At 37.9% G+C, this 16,524-nt stretch overlaps 1 protein-coding gene and 1 pseudogene across 1 annotated transcript; both read right to left on the bottom strand.

The window, feature by feature from the left end:
- Positions 1 to 6,784: 6,784 nt before the first annotated feature.
- LOC147283298 (uncharacterized) lies at positions 6,785 to 7,588 on the bottom strand. The gene has a single exon (XM_086243888.1). It carries the CDS (start codon positions 7,586 to 7,588, stop codon positions 6,785 to 6,787), a length of 804 nt encoding a protein of 267 aa, XP_086100014.1.
- A 3,806-nt stretch (positions 7,589 to 11,394) lies between these two features.
- Positions 11,395 to 16,524, bottom strand: part of LOC147283294 (uncharacterized) — a 78,530-nt pseudogene continuing 73,400 nt past the window's right edge.

The raw sequence follows: 16,524 nt of genomic DNA, 5'->3' as shown, positions 1-16,524 counted from the left end.
CCGTCATTAGGGGCGTCACCTTTCGAGCTTCGATTCGCTCAGTACAGTGTGAGATAGAGTGCATGTGATATACCAAAAGAAAGAGGAAGTCGATACGAAGCCATAGCCACCAAATTTGCATGAATCGAACATCGGACGAAGAAGTTATGGCCGGTCAAAGTTGAGAGGGTGGTGGTCAAAACGGGAAGAATTTTCTGGAAAATGGGGAGGGGCTGCTGCTATGCGGGAGAGAAGAAAGGGTCAGCTGGTTTTTAAAATGGCTGATCCACAAAATTACCATAATGCCCTCCAACTTCAAATGCCCATAATTTTGTCTACGTAACCTCGAATCGTGATCCGTTTTCGCCTACACGTTCGTGAGTACGAGCACTTTCCAACCATACCAATATTGAAATTTTTAAAATTACTTTTCAATTAAACCCCTTTGGAAACCCAAACTTTTTTTTTTTGTTAAGGGCATAATCGTCCACACCTTAATTAATTCACCAATAATGGATCTGAGGTCTGAAAAATGTTCCGTAAATTCCTATGGCTTCCTCTTGCCTTGTACTATTTTCCTACCCCTCAACTTCAAACTTTGAGTCCACGAAAATTATTCAACTTAATTTAAATGCTTCCAAATATTTCCTAATAAATCTTTCATGACTTAAATTTAATCACCAAAAATTATTTTAATTACAATTAGGTCTCTATAACTCAAAAACTTATTATTGTCTCCCAATTAATTTACTAAAAAAAAATTTCTTGGGTCCCACAACTTAACTTTTCTTCTTGCTTCTTAGGTCCACAACCAATAAAATTTTAAATTCATAATGAAATTTGGGTCGGGTTGTTACAACCTTCCCACCTTACAAAAATTTCGTCTTCGAAATTTAGTATAAACGTAAAAGATAAGTGACCCTCTAATTCAAAATCTTCCATCCATTTTCGAAGCCGATTCCTCCAATGTATGATCCAACCGGGAGACTTGACCAAAGTTAATCTCTCGTTATATGTAGTACCTCGCTTCTCTAATCCAAACATATTCGAGGTGGATTGTCCCTATGTCGATATCCAGAGGTGAGCCACAAGCTCCTGTCTTAAAATTATGGTGATGACGTGCCCTGAAATTTGTTAGGTGATCCATAAAAAATTTCATCATTGTACCGCGGAAGTATATGTCACGAATAGGTAACGAGAAAGCGTCTTCGTGTCCATAAAAAAAATCAAGATGAGACGTCAAGATCGTTATCAGTGCATGATCGTGTATTATGCTGTTTGACCACAACAATATACAGTCGAATTGTTTGCTAAATTACTTGAGTTGACCCGCAAGTCCTCAACTTGCATGACTCATAACTGTAGTCCATAATTTTGTTTTCATATCCAAAGAAAACCCGAAATCTTGCCCAAGCTATCTCATTCCATATCGATCTCGCTAATCTCCTTACTAACAACATGTCAGGGTGATCAGTCTAAGTCTCACCATGCTTCCGTTGCGCTACTCTAATTGACTTTGTAAACTCTAGCAATATCCAATACTATTAAAGATAAAATCCGATGACAACTTCGAGCATCCTTACTGTGATTTCATCCATCGAGTAATCATTAACCTCTACTCGTGAAAGTTTAGTGGGTTACTAAAATTTTCGGGTTCACCCCTAACTTAATTTACCACTTCACATGCTACTGACAAACAATGTACTTCTTTTTTTTTAATCAAAACTACTAGCATCCAATACCTTAGGGCTATCACTTTCCAGATGCTTACTACCTCCTAATTTTATTATCGTTCCTCACCTACGGTCATGTCACCCTACTCAGTTTCCTTAATTTTCCTCCATGAACTTCCAAAACAGAATCAATCCATAAAAACTTTTAATCATACTTATGGTATACTTATTCCAATTCATAAACATGAAATAAAATCAATCAAGTGTCACCATATAAGGACATAAATCGTAACATTTTCCTCCACATATACAATATCCAATCCGTAGACATCTATCCTTTTTTATCTTTACTATAATCCATCAATTCTCAACCCCAAATTACAAGTTCCATTCTATAACGAGGCCTGACATCAATCCAACATAACTTATACATTTATCAATTCTTTGGACATTTATCCTCAACACAAGACACCAAGCTTTCCTTCCATCACATGATACTTAAGTCTCCAAAATGGTAAAACTCTTCATTATTATCCATCAAGTCATAATCAACTCAACTATGAAAGGTTAGAATCACAAAAGTTCAGTCCATTCTTAATGTAATCATTACTTAGTACGCTATCGACGTGTGATGTGTTTCCTTTATGTCCACTTTCAATACTTGCTTGATTTCGTCATCGTTCATACGCGTATAAGTTTCTAATGTCTCTTGTCAATCCTCTTGTAAGGGCATGTCCCTCTTCACAACTTCCTTACTTATCATCAATGAACTTCAAAAATAAAATCAAACTTATAAACCTCTTAATCATTTTTATAGTATCCTTATTCCAATATATAAACATAGTATACTTAACTCTTATCCTTTATTTCAAGTGCCATGCCGTTAGCACACTTAGCACCATCCATCACATATCACATTACTTCAATCCTTTGAACATACTACTTAATCACAAGTCACGAAGCCTTTCTTTCATTCACATCTAATTCTCAGTAATTTCCTTGCTCTTACTTCACACTTGCTTAAGATCCATTCTAATTCCAAATGAAATTTCCCTTGAGAATTTATATTGTCTTATAATAACTAGACACACACTTTCATACTCCCTCAACCATAACGATACAAAAGAATTCATATTTCATCAACTTCCCTTCAATTTACCAACGTAATTTCCCAAATGATACTTAGCTTCGCTCAAAATAGATACATCATCCAATAGGCCTCTACTATTAATATAAATCCAATAAGAACATTGTTCACAACCTTTCCTTTACACGACTACTTGTTCCAAGCAAGTTGCACCAATTCTACTCATCCTTCTTACCAAATTAGGCCAATTAACATCAAATCATACTTTTATTCATAAGACTCAAACTTGATTTCTCTAATTGATTTCACTATTTCGTACTGAAACTTTAAACAAAGCTCTCTCGATCAATTAGTCAAAACAAATATAACTAAGTTTAAACATCCAAGTACTTCTCCACGATCCCAACTCCTTACGTACTGATCAAAAATTATTCTTGAAGTGCACGAGTCAAGGCTAAAATACAGGCGTACCGTAAACGAAACACTCACGTTATTCGAATAAACTATACCCCCAAAACTTACCACAAACTTCTAGAGGTCAGCCACGTCGAGGAGGCATATCCATACAAACTGAGGAAAATCATTCCACACATCGAAGGATGCACACGAGGTGCTGAGTCTACAGGAATTTAAAACCTAATGCTCTGATACCAAGTTGATAGGACCGCCCCCGAATTCCACCTGAAACCCAGAGAGGTCCTGCGGGAGTCCAAACTCAAGGAAAATCCTACCGAAAATTCGGCAAAACCTCCCCTGAAAATGGACTAACCCAGAATTTTCAAAATCTGTTAAAAACACTTCTAAATCAGCAACCACCTCTACCACAACCAAAAAGTTCTTATTCACCAAGGCACATGATAATCAGAGCAAAACTAAACTTTCATTACAAAATAAAAGTTATCTCCACAACTTAAGGGAAATGACGCCGAAGAACTGAAAGTCCTGCCTCGACGTGGTACGTCCCAACCTCAGCGATCTATAACACCTGGGGGAAAATGTTATAAACAAAATAAAGGAAATGTGAGATAACTCTCAGTGAGTGGACGAGATATAAAAACAAGACATTAAGTTATTCATCTGTTCAAATTCCTTTAAAATCAAATCTCCTCTAAGACCTCACATCACTCTTTGAAATCCCCCAGTTTTAAAACCATTTCACAAGTCTATTTCAAAATCTCCTTGTAAACCACGAATCATGCTTAAAGTATGAGAGAAACACATGAACATAAAACTATTTCGAATCCTCAGAAATGCCCAATGCATAAGAAAACTCGTAAAATAATAAAATCTGAAGTTGAAAATCAATATTTGAAAATAACAAGTTCTCAAACTAAAATCGGTACTGTCAATTTATAAATAAATAGTTTAAGCTGAAAACTTTCATCTCAAACACTCTCAATATGCTGAAAATCAATAAATCTGCTCAATTGAAACCGTCACACTTAAAACCTCTGCTGTCATAAAACTCATCACTTAAAATACTTACAAACTGAAAACACACACCAGTCAGTTACCCATAAAATCTGTCATACACGTGCAGAGCCAAGAATCTGTCGTACGCATGCAGAGCCACAAATTCTGTCTTACGTGCACGCAGAGCCAACCCCCAAAGGGTCAAGCATCACGACACACGGCCCAAAGCCTATGTGTGTGCCGCAATGGGTCCCAAAGACCTATCCAATCTGATAACCTGGAGGGTACTGCAAAGGTGGTTTGAAAACCATTTTTCCATAACCCCATCGTAAATATATAAAAAATAAAACTCAGTCCTTTCATATCCTTTTAAGCTTTCTTTAGCAAAACCAAATTCATAAATCCATGAAACTTTGAGTATGCATTTGTTCAACTCACAATATCTAAATTCATAAATTCAAGAAACTTTGAATACAAAAACCATATATATCAATTTAAACTTAGGAGATAAGATTTTTTAAAAAAACCAAATTCTAACTCAAAATCTTTTAGCTTAAAATTCAAACTCATTATAGCCAAGAAATAGAATTTAGTCATCAACTTATAAAACATTTCAGAAAAATTAAAAGTTAGTCCACTCACAGATTAACCAAACTATGCACAATCCTTTCCGAGATTGTTTCCATCTCACAATTCAACACTTGTTCGCCACTAACGGTAATCAAGAGACGAAGCTCCATCAACCTAATACAAAATACGCTTACTTTAATATGCCGAACATTAATCCCACTTTAGAATTAACGCTACTGGTATAAATTAAACCAAGGAGTCAAACCCTTATCGAGAATTTACCTAAATCTCTCTTTAAATTTGATTCCACGTTTGGTAACCAACCGATCATATATTCGAGCTTTTCAAACCTCGTTAATTCACAAGTAACAACCAACCATCAGTCTAACTCAATTACAGTCGATCCACTCACAAAATAGAAATATCCCTAATTAGACGGATACGAATTATATCTTTCTTGCGTTCCATAACCTTCGCGACTCGGTCACCTAATTAATCCAAAAACCAAACAATAACTATAATTCAAACTCCAATTAACCTTAATTATCCAACTCACTTCTCACTCTTAATCCAAATTTATAAATCAATTACGTAAAAGAGAGTTACAGTTTATACCTTAGCCGGTGCTTATTTGGGAGTCAGTTTCATATCACTAAGACGTCTGTTCGAGGTTCGATTTCCAATTCGAGTTCTCCATCAGCTTTCAATCCACCCTAAAATCAACCAATAGGTCATTAGGAATCTAAAAATAGTCCTAGGAGGTGGGAGAGGGTCGAAACCAGCTCGAAACCACTCCAGACGCCGCCACGCGCGGTTGTCCCGCAGTGGCTGACGCCGGTGAATAGTGGTCATTTCCCAAACTTCTCATATGAGTGAAACAAATATACAAACATGTAGATAACGACGAGAGGAACAACTTTTATACCTGGGTCGACCTCAAAAGGAGGCTGAAAATGGCCTGAACACAAATCGGATTCGCGGCACCTATGGTGGCTTTAATGGCAACTATCAAAATACTGAATTAAAACATGAATGGTGACCTGGAACTTGAAGCCCATGAACAGAGAAGAAGATCCATGCCAAGAACTCCATGAATGGTGGCCGGAGTCGTCGGAAATCGGCGAAAAACCGTCATTAGGGGCGTCACCTTTCGAGCTTTGATTCGCTCAGTACAGTGTGAGATAGGGTGCGTGTGATATACCAAAAGAAAGAGGAAGTCGATACGAAGCCATAGCCACCAAAATTGCATCAATCGGACATCGGACGAAGAAGTTATGGCCGGTCAAAGTTGAGAGGGTGGTGGTCAAAACGGGAAAAATTTTCTGGAAAATGGGGAGGGGCTGCTGCTATGCGGGAGAGAAAAAAGGGTCAGCTGGTTTTTAAAATGGCTGATCCACGAAATTACCATAATGCCCTCCAACTTCAAATGCCCATAATTTTGTCTACGTAACCTCGAATCGCGATTCGTTTTCGCCTACACGTTCGTGAGTACGAGCACTTTCCAACCATACCAAGATTGAAATTTTTAAAATTACTTTTCAATTAAACCCCTTTGGAAACCCAAACTTTTTTTTTTGTTAAGGGCATAACCGTCCACACCTTAATTAATTCACCAATAATGGATCTGAGGTCTGAAAAATGTTCCGTAAATTCCTATGGCTTCCTCTTGCCTTGTACTATTTTCCTACCCCTCAACTTCAAACTTTGAGTCCACGAAAATTATTCAACTTAATTTAAATGCTTCCAAATATTTCCCAATAAATCTTTCATGACTTAAATTTAATCACCAAAAATCATTTTAATTACAATTAGGTCTCTATAACTCCAAAACTTATTATTGTCTCCCAATTAATTTACTAAAAAAAAATTCTTGGGTCCCACAACTTAACTTTTCTTCTTGCTTCTTAGGTCCACAACCAATAAAATTTTAAATTCATAATGAAATTTGGGTCGGGTTGTTACAGAAGAGGTACCAACATGGTTAGCCAAAGGATTCGACTAGGTATTGGGTTGTGATACTGCTCTGGTGTGAGTGTGAGAGATGAAAGAGGTGGTGCTACTGCTATGTTAGCATCGGCATGATTGGCTTTGGTCCCAATTTTGTCCCCAAGGTGTTGACCTTCTGTAATTTTCTGCAAACATCAATTGTGTGCCCTTTCCAGCCACAAAAATCACACTTTAGATGAGAACACCAAGTCTCGGAGGTATGCCCAATCTTGTCACAACGATCACACTTGAGATGAGGATTTTTCAATGCAAAATTCCTTCCAGACCCACGAGAATTGTCCCTGACAGCAAAGGCAGTGGCTTCGTGTATATTATTTTTTCCTGTAAAAATTGATCGCTGTTTCTCATCTTGGAGAATGAGTGAATATGCCCGGTTGACAGTTGAAAGTGGATCCATGAGTAGAATTTGTCCACGTACTGCGGCATATGTTTCATTAAGACCCATGAGAAACTTCATGGTCTTCTGATTTTGTTTAAATTGCAGTACTTCTTTCACGGTGCCACAGGTGCAGCTTGGGACAGAACACAGGGAGTCTCGCTCATCCCATAATCCCTTGAGCTTTGTATAGTAGGCGCTGATCGTCATGTCATCTTGGATGCAATCATGAATGGCTTGTTCAATATGGAATAGGTGAACGCTATTGACATGTGAGAAGCGTTCCTTGAGTTCAGTCCAGATATCAGAGGCAAGCTCATTGTATATGACACTAGCACGGATGTCTTGTGAAATTGAGTTAAGAAGCCAAGATTTCACAACATTGTTACAACGGGTCCATTGTTGTAGTTCGATGATTGAAGTCTGCGGTGGCTGCTTAATTGTGCCATTGATGAGACCTTTGTTTTTGGTGCTAAGCGCCATGATCATGGCTCTACTCCATGTGCCGTAATTGTCGTTGTTCAGCAACTGCATAACAAGAACGGCACCGGGTTGGTCTGAGTGGTGGAGGTATAGCGGATCGTTTGGATTTTCATTTTTGTTCTCAAGCTTGGCTGAGGATTTGGATTGGTCTGATGTGTGAATGAGTTATCTCCTTGTGTCATGGTTACTGACAGGAGGATGGAGAAAGTGGCTGTGATGAGCTTACTGGGGTTTTTGTTATCAGGAGCGATATTGCTTTGATACCATGTAAAGCTTTATTATTGTGAATTGACAATTGCTATTGATGTACAGCAGACCTTTATACAAAATAGACAAGAAACATGACCCTAAGTATTAGCCTAGACTAGCTGCCTAATTTAATATAATGCCTAAATTAACGCAATATATGCAGTAAAGGAAATGAAATATAAATGGCTATTGTACATCAGTAATTCAAGGAGATCTCTAAATTTGCTCCTGTTGTCTAGTTGTTCCAGTTGTCTAGTTGACTTTACTTTCCTCAACAAAGATTCTGCACAAATGAATGAAAATGGAAAACATCATGTAAGATTTTTACGCAGGTCTTCCACATATTGCCACCACCCATAAAAGGGACTAGTATGGTGGGAATGATGACAATGGTCCCAAGCATCACCAAGAAATGCTGAAATCCCAAAAGTATGGCTTCAGCTGCATACAATCAAACAAATTTTAGCAAAGGATATATTGTTGTTAATATAATTAATACTCATCAATACCTAACAGGCTAACAACTAAAAACCACTCCAATTTTTATGTAAGTCCTTTGTCTCAAAATTTCACGTGGTGAAACTATACCTACTCAAGTATTCACATAAAAATTGACAAGTGAATCGGAGCTTTAGAACCCAATGTACCAAGTCAAAAGTTTCAGCATTTACCAAAATACATACTGATTAGTTCAGATTTTCTACCATTTTAGAAAAATCACCAAAAGTTCATTTTAACTCGTTTCACTTGGTTTTTGTCTTGAACATTTATAAATTTTTTAGTTAGTCCAATTTCAAGAGAGGTTCTGCCGAATTTTCTGTAGGATTTTCCTTGATTTTGAATCCCACAAGACCTCTCCGAGTTTCATGGTGGAAATTCGGGGCGGTCCTGTCATACATAATAGGACAAAACTGAAATCAAAAATTCCAGTGATTCAAACCTCTTTGTCTGCTTCTTCCTTTGTTGCAAAAGCTGTATGGCCTTCTTGTCAATAAAACTTCCAACTCTTAAAAAATACAGATAGAATATATTTTGAGACAATAAAAAATAACATAATAGACACCATAAAAGAATTAGCAGACAAATTGTTCAAACTAACAAATTGTTCAGAGCAATATCCCATTACAAATGTACTTCAAGCGCAAAATCAAAGATGACCTAATAGCATGCAGCACAAAATACACCTTTTGATGTAAAACCAAAGACTAAAGGATACACCAATATAAGTAGTGAGGAATCCTATGATTATAGAGCAGTGGAAAATAATTCATATCAAAGACTGAAAGTAGTTTACAGAAGAACAAGTGTGGAGGAAACAAACTTCTTTTTCTTTTCCTTCTTGAGATTTTTTTTTTAATAAATTAACTTAAACTGAAGTAGTTGTTCCACTTAAAAAGTGTCCACTCCTTTCAATCATCATGACTGTTATCAACACCTCTGCCACACACTTCATGTGCACAACTTTTTCCCACTTAAAGAGAGTCCATTTCATTTAAATTCATATAAGTATTCTATATCTACCACATGCTCCACACGTACAATTGGCTCTCTCTCATGTAAACTGTACAAGTGATCGGATAGAATTGGGGAGGGTTGTGACTTTTTAGAGATAAACTTTAATTTACACTAACCTCAATTTAGTTGCAGTAAATAAAGACTACGTCATATAGGTTATAATAGCAAACAAAAAGGTTAAATCAAAAAATAAGAGAGATCAATATCTTCTACACATCATAATATTAGAGGAAGGTGATCAATAAACCAATGGAAACTATTGTCTTAAGCATGCAATCAAAATTCAAGGAAACCAAAGCTAGGAGAAAATTAAGAGACAGGATTGATAATACCCTGGTTGTGATGCTGCCAATGATTATTTTCCATGAGAGTAAAGATAGAGGTATGCGATCATGCTAGTAGGGACAATGATTGTCATCCAAGTGCTACACTGCACATAAAAAAACCAAACAATTGCAAACTCAATACTAGGAAGGAAAAAGAAAAACGTGCATTCTGATGACACTGACTATATGTCAACAAGGTCAATCAGGATAAATATACAAGTATGAATTAAGCAACTTCTTTGACATAATAACAACAAATGGAAAAAAAAAAAATATTAAAAGATGCATACATGAAATTTCCAGTTTTAAGAGCTATCCCAAGATTTCAGATGCCCTGCACACTAAACAAATTTCTAGTTTTAAACTCAAATCAAGCAAGTTGATAATCCTTAAGATCTAAGGAGACTAATCTACTATCATCACTGAATCACCTTCTTTGAACACCTTCACTCGCCTATGTTTGTCTGCAGCAGCCTTGTACTTGGCATTTGTGGCCTCTAACTTTTTATGGACCTCAGCCTGCATAGTTTGAACCTCTTCTGCCATATTTTCAGCTGCCACACTTACCCCATGTCCCTTGGGAAGTTTCACTAGATCAACCACATGCTTAGGAGTCGCAGTGTAAACCAGAGAGAATGGCGACTGTCCAGTTGCACTATGGGCAGCACTGTTGTATGAAAATTCTGCCTGGGGCAAAGCGAAGTCCCACTATTTTGGTTTGTCTCCACAAATGCTGCAAATCATATTGCCCAAGGATCTGTTCGTCACCTCTGTTTGTCCATCAGTTTGGGGATGGGCCGTGCTACTACGATTCAAGGCTGTCCCAAACATCCTCCACAAAGTGATCCAGAAATGGCTGAGGAACTTGGTGTCACGATCAAAGGTAATAGACTGAGGCACTCCATGCAATTTGACAACCTCCCGAAAGAATAATTTGGCTATGTTGGATGCAGATGTCTTCCGGCATGGAATAAAGTGCGCCATCTTTGAGAACTTGTCAACAACAACAAAAACAGAATCCACTCCCCTTTGGGTTCGTGGAAGACCCAGCACAAAGTCCATAAAGAGGTCCTGCCAAATATTGTTAGGAACAGGCAAAGGCATATAAAGTCCAGTGTTTTGTGACTGACCCTTGGCAACCTGGCAGGTGTAACATTTTCTCACAATATTTCCCACATCCCTCTTCAATTGTGGCCAAAAGTAACTCTCCTCCAAGCTAACAATAGTCTTGTCTCGGCCCAAATGCACACTTAATCCTCCACCATGTAGGTCTCAGATCAATTTCTCCCTCAAAGAAGAGCTAGGGATGCACAACTTGTTGCCCTTAAACAAATACCCATCACTAACATGGAAATCCATGACGAGTTGGTTTTGAACACACTTGGTCCACAGGTCTTTGAAATCATCGTCTGTAATATACAAGTCTCTCAGAAACTGAAACCCAACTATTTCTTGGGAAAGAGTAATAAGCAAAGTGGCTCGCCTACTCAATGCATCTGCCACTCGGTTCAAGGCTCCAGACTTGTGTTTAATCACAAAAGGGAACTTTTGTAGAAAAGTGGCCCATCAGACATGCATTTTATTAACCTGCTTCTGACTATTAATAAATTTTAGGGCTTGGTGATCAGTATACAACACAAACTCCCGTTGTATCAAGTAATGCTCCCACTGCTTCAAAGCTCTCACAACGGCATAAAAATCCTGGTCATAAGTACTCTATTTATGGCGAGCTTCACTGAGTTTCTCACTGAAAAATGCTACTGGCCTCTTTTCTTGTGACAACACGGCACCGACTCCTACTCCACTAGCATCACATTCGACCTCGAATATCTTCTCAAAACTGGGAAGTGCCAACACTGGGGTAGTACAAAGTTTCTCCTCGAATAACACTAAAATTTCGCACAAACCTCCGATAAAATGTAGCTAACCCATGGAAACTTCTTACCTCACCCACTGTTTTTGGAGTGGGCCACTCCCTGATAGCTCGAATCTTCTCCTCATCCACATGAATTCCTTCCGCACTAATTACAAAGCCCAGAAACAATAGCTTGCTGGTGAGGAAGGAGCACTTCTTCAAGTTGACAAAAAGCTGGTTGTCCTTTAGCACCATTAGAACCTGTCGCAAGTGAGCTAAGTGCTCCTCCTTGGTCTTGCTGTAGATAAGGATATCATCAAAATAAACTACAACAAATGAACCAATAAAAGGGCATAGAACCTGGTTCATGAGGCGCATAAAAGTACTCGGAGCATTAGACAAGCCGAATGGCATCACCAGCCACTCGTACAATCCATCCTTGTTTTTGAAAGCTGTCTTCCACTCATCCCCTGGTTTGATCCGAATTTGGTGGTAGCCACTGCGAAGATCAATCTTAGAGAACAACTTTGATTCATCTAGCACATCCAACATGTCATCCAAGCGCGGTGTAGGGAATCGATATTTGATAGTGATCTTGTTGATCGCCCTACTATCAACACACATGCGCCAACTACCATCCTTATTTGGAACTAACAAAACAGGCACTGCACACGGGCTCATACTCTCACGAATAAACCCTTTTTTCAACAGCTATTCAATCTTTTCCTTCAATATCTCGTTCTCTTTCGGGCTCATCCTATAATGAGGAAGGTTGGGTAAACTAGCTCTTGGCACCAAGTCAATGTGGTGTTGTATATCCCTCATAGGAGGAAGTTGATCTGGCAGGTCATCATAAATCAACTCTTGAAAATCACCCAAAATTTTGTGCACTTCAATGGGAATCGTCGCCCCTTTTGTCTCGGCTGTCAGCAAACCTTTAACTACTAACGGATAAATTGCATGGGCCTCCTCTGCAGCTTTCACAAGTTCATGTTCACTACTAGAAATAGCCAGAAAATTTGAACTCTCCATTCTTGGTCGTTCAGTCTTCCCTGTCTGACTTATTGGTGCCAGTGCAATCTTGTGAGAACCCCAAGCAAACAAGTAGACATTATCTCGACCTCTATGGGTGACATCAACGTCAAACTGCCATGGTCGACCCAAGAGAATATGACACACATCCATATCAATGACATCACACATAATTTCTTCTTTATAGTGCTTACCGATGGAGAAAGGAACTCGACAAACTTCGGTTACTTGCACTGAAGGGCCTTTCTTGACCCACCCTAGGGAATATGGGGCTGCATGCTTCTCTGTTGGTAACTTCAAATAATCCACCAGCCTTTTAGCGACAAAGTTTTCACAGCTGCCGCCATCCACAATCAGGTTGCAAACTTTGTTTCTAATGGAACAAAGTAAGCGGAATATGTTATGACGTTGCCCCTCCTGCTTGGGTGAAAGGAGAATTCGTTGTAAGACAAAATTAACATGTTCTCCGCCATCCTCTTAAGCAAACTCAACCCCTTCATATTCATCTTCAAGTTGGGTTTCTTCAGTGTCATCCTCAAACCCATCGGTTTCCGCAAGGTTTGCAGTTCGTCTTTCTGGACACACATTTGATCGATGACCTGGTTTATTGCATCTATAAAAAATGTCCGTTGTTGGTTTGGCATACAGATTCGACCTTTGGTTTTGAGCCCGAGTCTGATTTCTATCTGGGAATCTGCTACCGCTCTCGGTGGGTTTGAAAGGTTGGCCCTGAACCTTTGGAGGGATCGCAGGGCTAGGTAGAATCCCCTTTCCTTTATCAGTAGTACTAGAGGTTGACACCTCTGGTATGTTCCTTCGATAGGTGTTATTCCCAAATCCAGGTCGTCTCTCCCTTTCCATGAGTTCGGCTTTCAAAGCCATATTGTGAGCCTCATGAACGCTCTAGAGAGTTTGCAATCCAATTTTTCTTGGATCGATGGCTTCAGACCACTCATATATCTTGCCACAGTTTGATGTTCCAACTCCGCCAGATTGTTGCGTTCTGCTAGTCGCAAAAATTCATCCGTATAATCCGCAACAGATCTCACACCTTGAGTACAGTGCTCATAGTCCTGGGTAGGAATCTATCCATCATCAATTGTTTCATTCTCCGCCAAGTTCCGACAGGATTTTTCCCTTGTCTGTTTCTACTTTTCTGTAACTGATCCCACCAAACAGCCGCGCTGTCTTTCAAACGAAAAGCAGCCATCATCACCATCTTTCCGTCGGAAACCTCCATGATTTCAAAGAACCTTTGCACTTCTGTAAGCCAATCAAGGAAATCCTCTACCTGCATATGCCTATTGAAGTAGGGAATATCAGCTTTTAACCTGTAGTCATCAAAGTTCTGGTTGTGGTTGTCTCGCGGCCGTTCGTTATTGCAAATATTCGGGACTTCTTCTTCTTCATCGCATTCATCGTCACTCTTAGGTTGTTGTCGCTGGTTGTTACCACAGGCAAATCCCATGGCTTGTCTTCCGTCAACTGGTTGTTGTCTGAGATTGCCCTGTCCGTTAGGGTTAGGGTTAGGGTTACCCTGAAGATTCAAACCCACTAACAACTGTCGAATCTGTTCAAATTGAGTCGATAGCTGAGTAGTCTCCGTGGTTTGTTTGTTCACAGCCTCCCATAGGGCATCAAGTCCACGATCTCCTTCTTTGGGATGATCACCCATCGAGCCAGGTAACTCCTTGCTCTGATACCACTTGACGCAGCGTAACACGCAATTAAAATAGATTAGGAAAAACCAGCGTTAACCCTAAGAAAGAATCTGGAATCCACCAGAGAAATGAGAGAAATCTCAAAGGTATTCTGATTGAAAATAATAATAGTTGAGTCTTACAAACAGCCAAAAAGGTTGTTTAAATACGTTCAGAACCCTAGACGTTCGAAATTCAAAACGGAAATAAAAATGGAAATAAAGTGCAATTTAGGAAACTTATTCAAAAACACTATATTGCTTATTTGAAGCCCTAAACGAAGGAATTTGGCCAAAATAGGCCCAAATTAAAGCAACGTAGCTATAGTATGTATGGTAAGAAGGGTTTTTTTTGTAGAGTTTTTAATTAAGATTGTCTGTAGTACATAATCCATACAAAAAAATAAAAAAACAAATAATTGTAATTGGTTCACCTGCCAAATAAACTTTACTCTACTGCTGCCTTTTCGGGCACCCTTTTGCTTTGGTAGACCAATGAGCCAGAGGAAATGCAATGCAAGTTTTAGGACACACAACACACTAACATAGACATAGTGTGTGTTTGTGTGTGTGGTGTGTGTGTGTGTGTGTGTGTGATAGAGATAGAGAGAGAGAGAGAGAGAGAGAGAGAGAGGGCTTGAACAATACAGTACTTATGTAGCAGAATGAAAAAAATATATTAAAGTCGCCTCTTCCTATTGTAATGAAAAAAAGTCCTCTCTTTCTCTTACAAAGAATTAATGAGGTCTTCTTTTTATGACCAAACAATAAAAGCAATAACAGTGGAGTCGAGCCTAAACCAAAAGCCCAAGTTTCAAATAGTAAATTACTTGTCCACACCACCAAGTTTCATTCACTATCACCACCAAGCCAATATATAAATATCCACAGCAATGCAAAGATGCAAGATATCAAACTAAATGGATTGACTATTATAGTGATTTCATCATTTTCCAAGATATCTATATATACATATATGTGTATATGCAATTAATACTATGTACAAAAATTGTAAAACAAATGATCTTATCGAAGACGAGAAAAGACAAATGAGAGTAAAAGATTACTTTCTAGAGCAACCTAATGTTTTATGAGATGCTTACAATTTCCGGGACAAAATCATTTTCATGAATCCCTGCAGTCCATATCCATGGTTGATAAGAAGCACTTATCTCAACGAATCTTTCCCCACGTATCTCACCTAATATTATTGTTGTAAAATTTTATTTACTCACAAATATACGAGTCTAGTAGTATACTAACGAGGTCGAACCTCAAGGAGTGATGCAAAACGATACATTAAGCTTAAACTTAAGTTAATTTAAAACTAACCTAGTTTGAAAATTTTGTTGGTTTGTGAGGCAACTTAAAAGAAAATGCAACTAAAGTAAAAAGCAAATAAAGTAGATGAAAAGAAAATAAAGTAAATAAAGGTACAAGAATTTAAATATTAAATCTAGAAAGGAAAATAACAATTTTTTGGTTTTAGAAGTTAAACAATCGTATAAGAACCAAGGTTAGGGTTCCACACCACTTATGAACATATTAAGTGAGATTTTTAGTAATTTCCCAAAAAGGAGGGCACCCAATCCCTCTTACAAAAATAAATATGAATTGAGCACAAAAATTGAAGATTTATATGGTAGATCTTAATTTTGCTTAGAAAATACAAACTTTAAAAACTCAAGTGAACCAAAAACTAAGGAACAACTAGAGTTCAAAAAGGTTTGTGTATAAAAGATTAACTATAAAGCTAAAATGTGGAAAGATGATCTAACTACCCATAATATATGATATTATGGGTGAAAGTCATATATTATGGGTGAAAGATGATCTCTTTCTCATTTTAAGATCAAAATCTAGAGTTTGTAGGATCGAAACAAGGGAAAAATTAACATAAAAGTCTCACTTAATAATATTCATGGTGGTGTTTCCCCCTTACCTTGGTAAGAGGGTTTAGTGACCACCCATGAGCTTAGATCTTAAATAAAAATAAATAAATAAATAAATAAACATGTAATTTAAAGAATAAGAAAATAAATAACACTACTAACCATAAAGTAAAGAACTACATAGACATAAATAAAGTTTCATTAATTAAAAGTGCAAGAAAATTACATTCTTATTCTCTCTCAAACATCATAGTCAAAAGGGTTGAGAGAAAAATCCTAGGAGAATACTAGAAAAAGGTAGAAAATTAAAATGTAGAGAAAAAAGATGTGAAGGAGGGGCTAAAGCTTCCTTTAAATAGGTAAAGACT

This window comes from Dryas octopetala, chromosome 5, assembly GCF_963921425.1.
Source record: "Dryas octopetala chromosome 5, drDryOcto1.1, whole genome shotgun sequence".
Classification (NCBI taxonomy): Eukaryota; Viridiplantae; Streptophyta; class Magnoliopsida; order Rosales; family Rosaceae; genus Dryas; species Dryas octopetala.
Note: the sequence above shows the minus strand (reverse complement) of the source record. Positions and strands in the feature narration are given on the sequence as shown.

Coding starts and splice junctions, on each gene's coding strand:
- LOC147283298 (XM_086243888.1), bottom strand. CDS start 7,588: ATGGCGCTTAGCACCAAAAACAAAGGTCTCATCAATGGCACAATTAAG.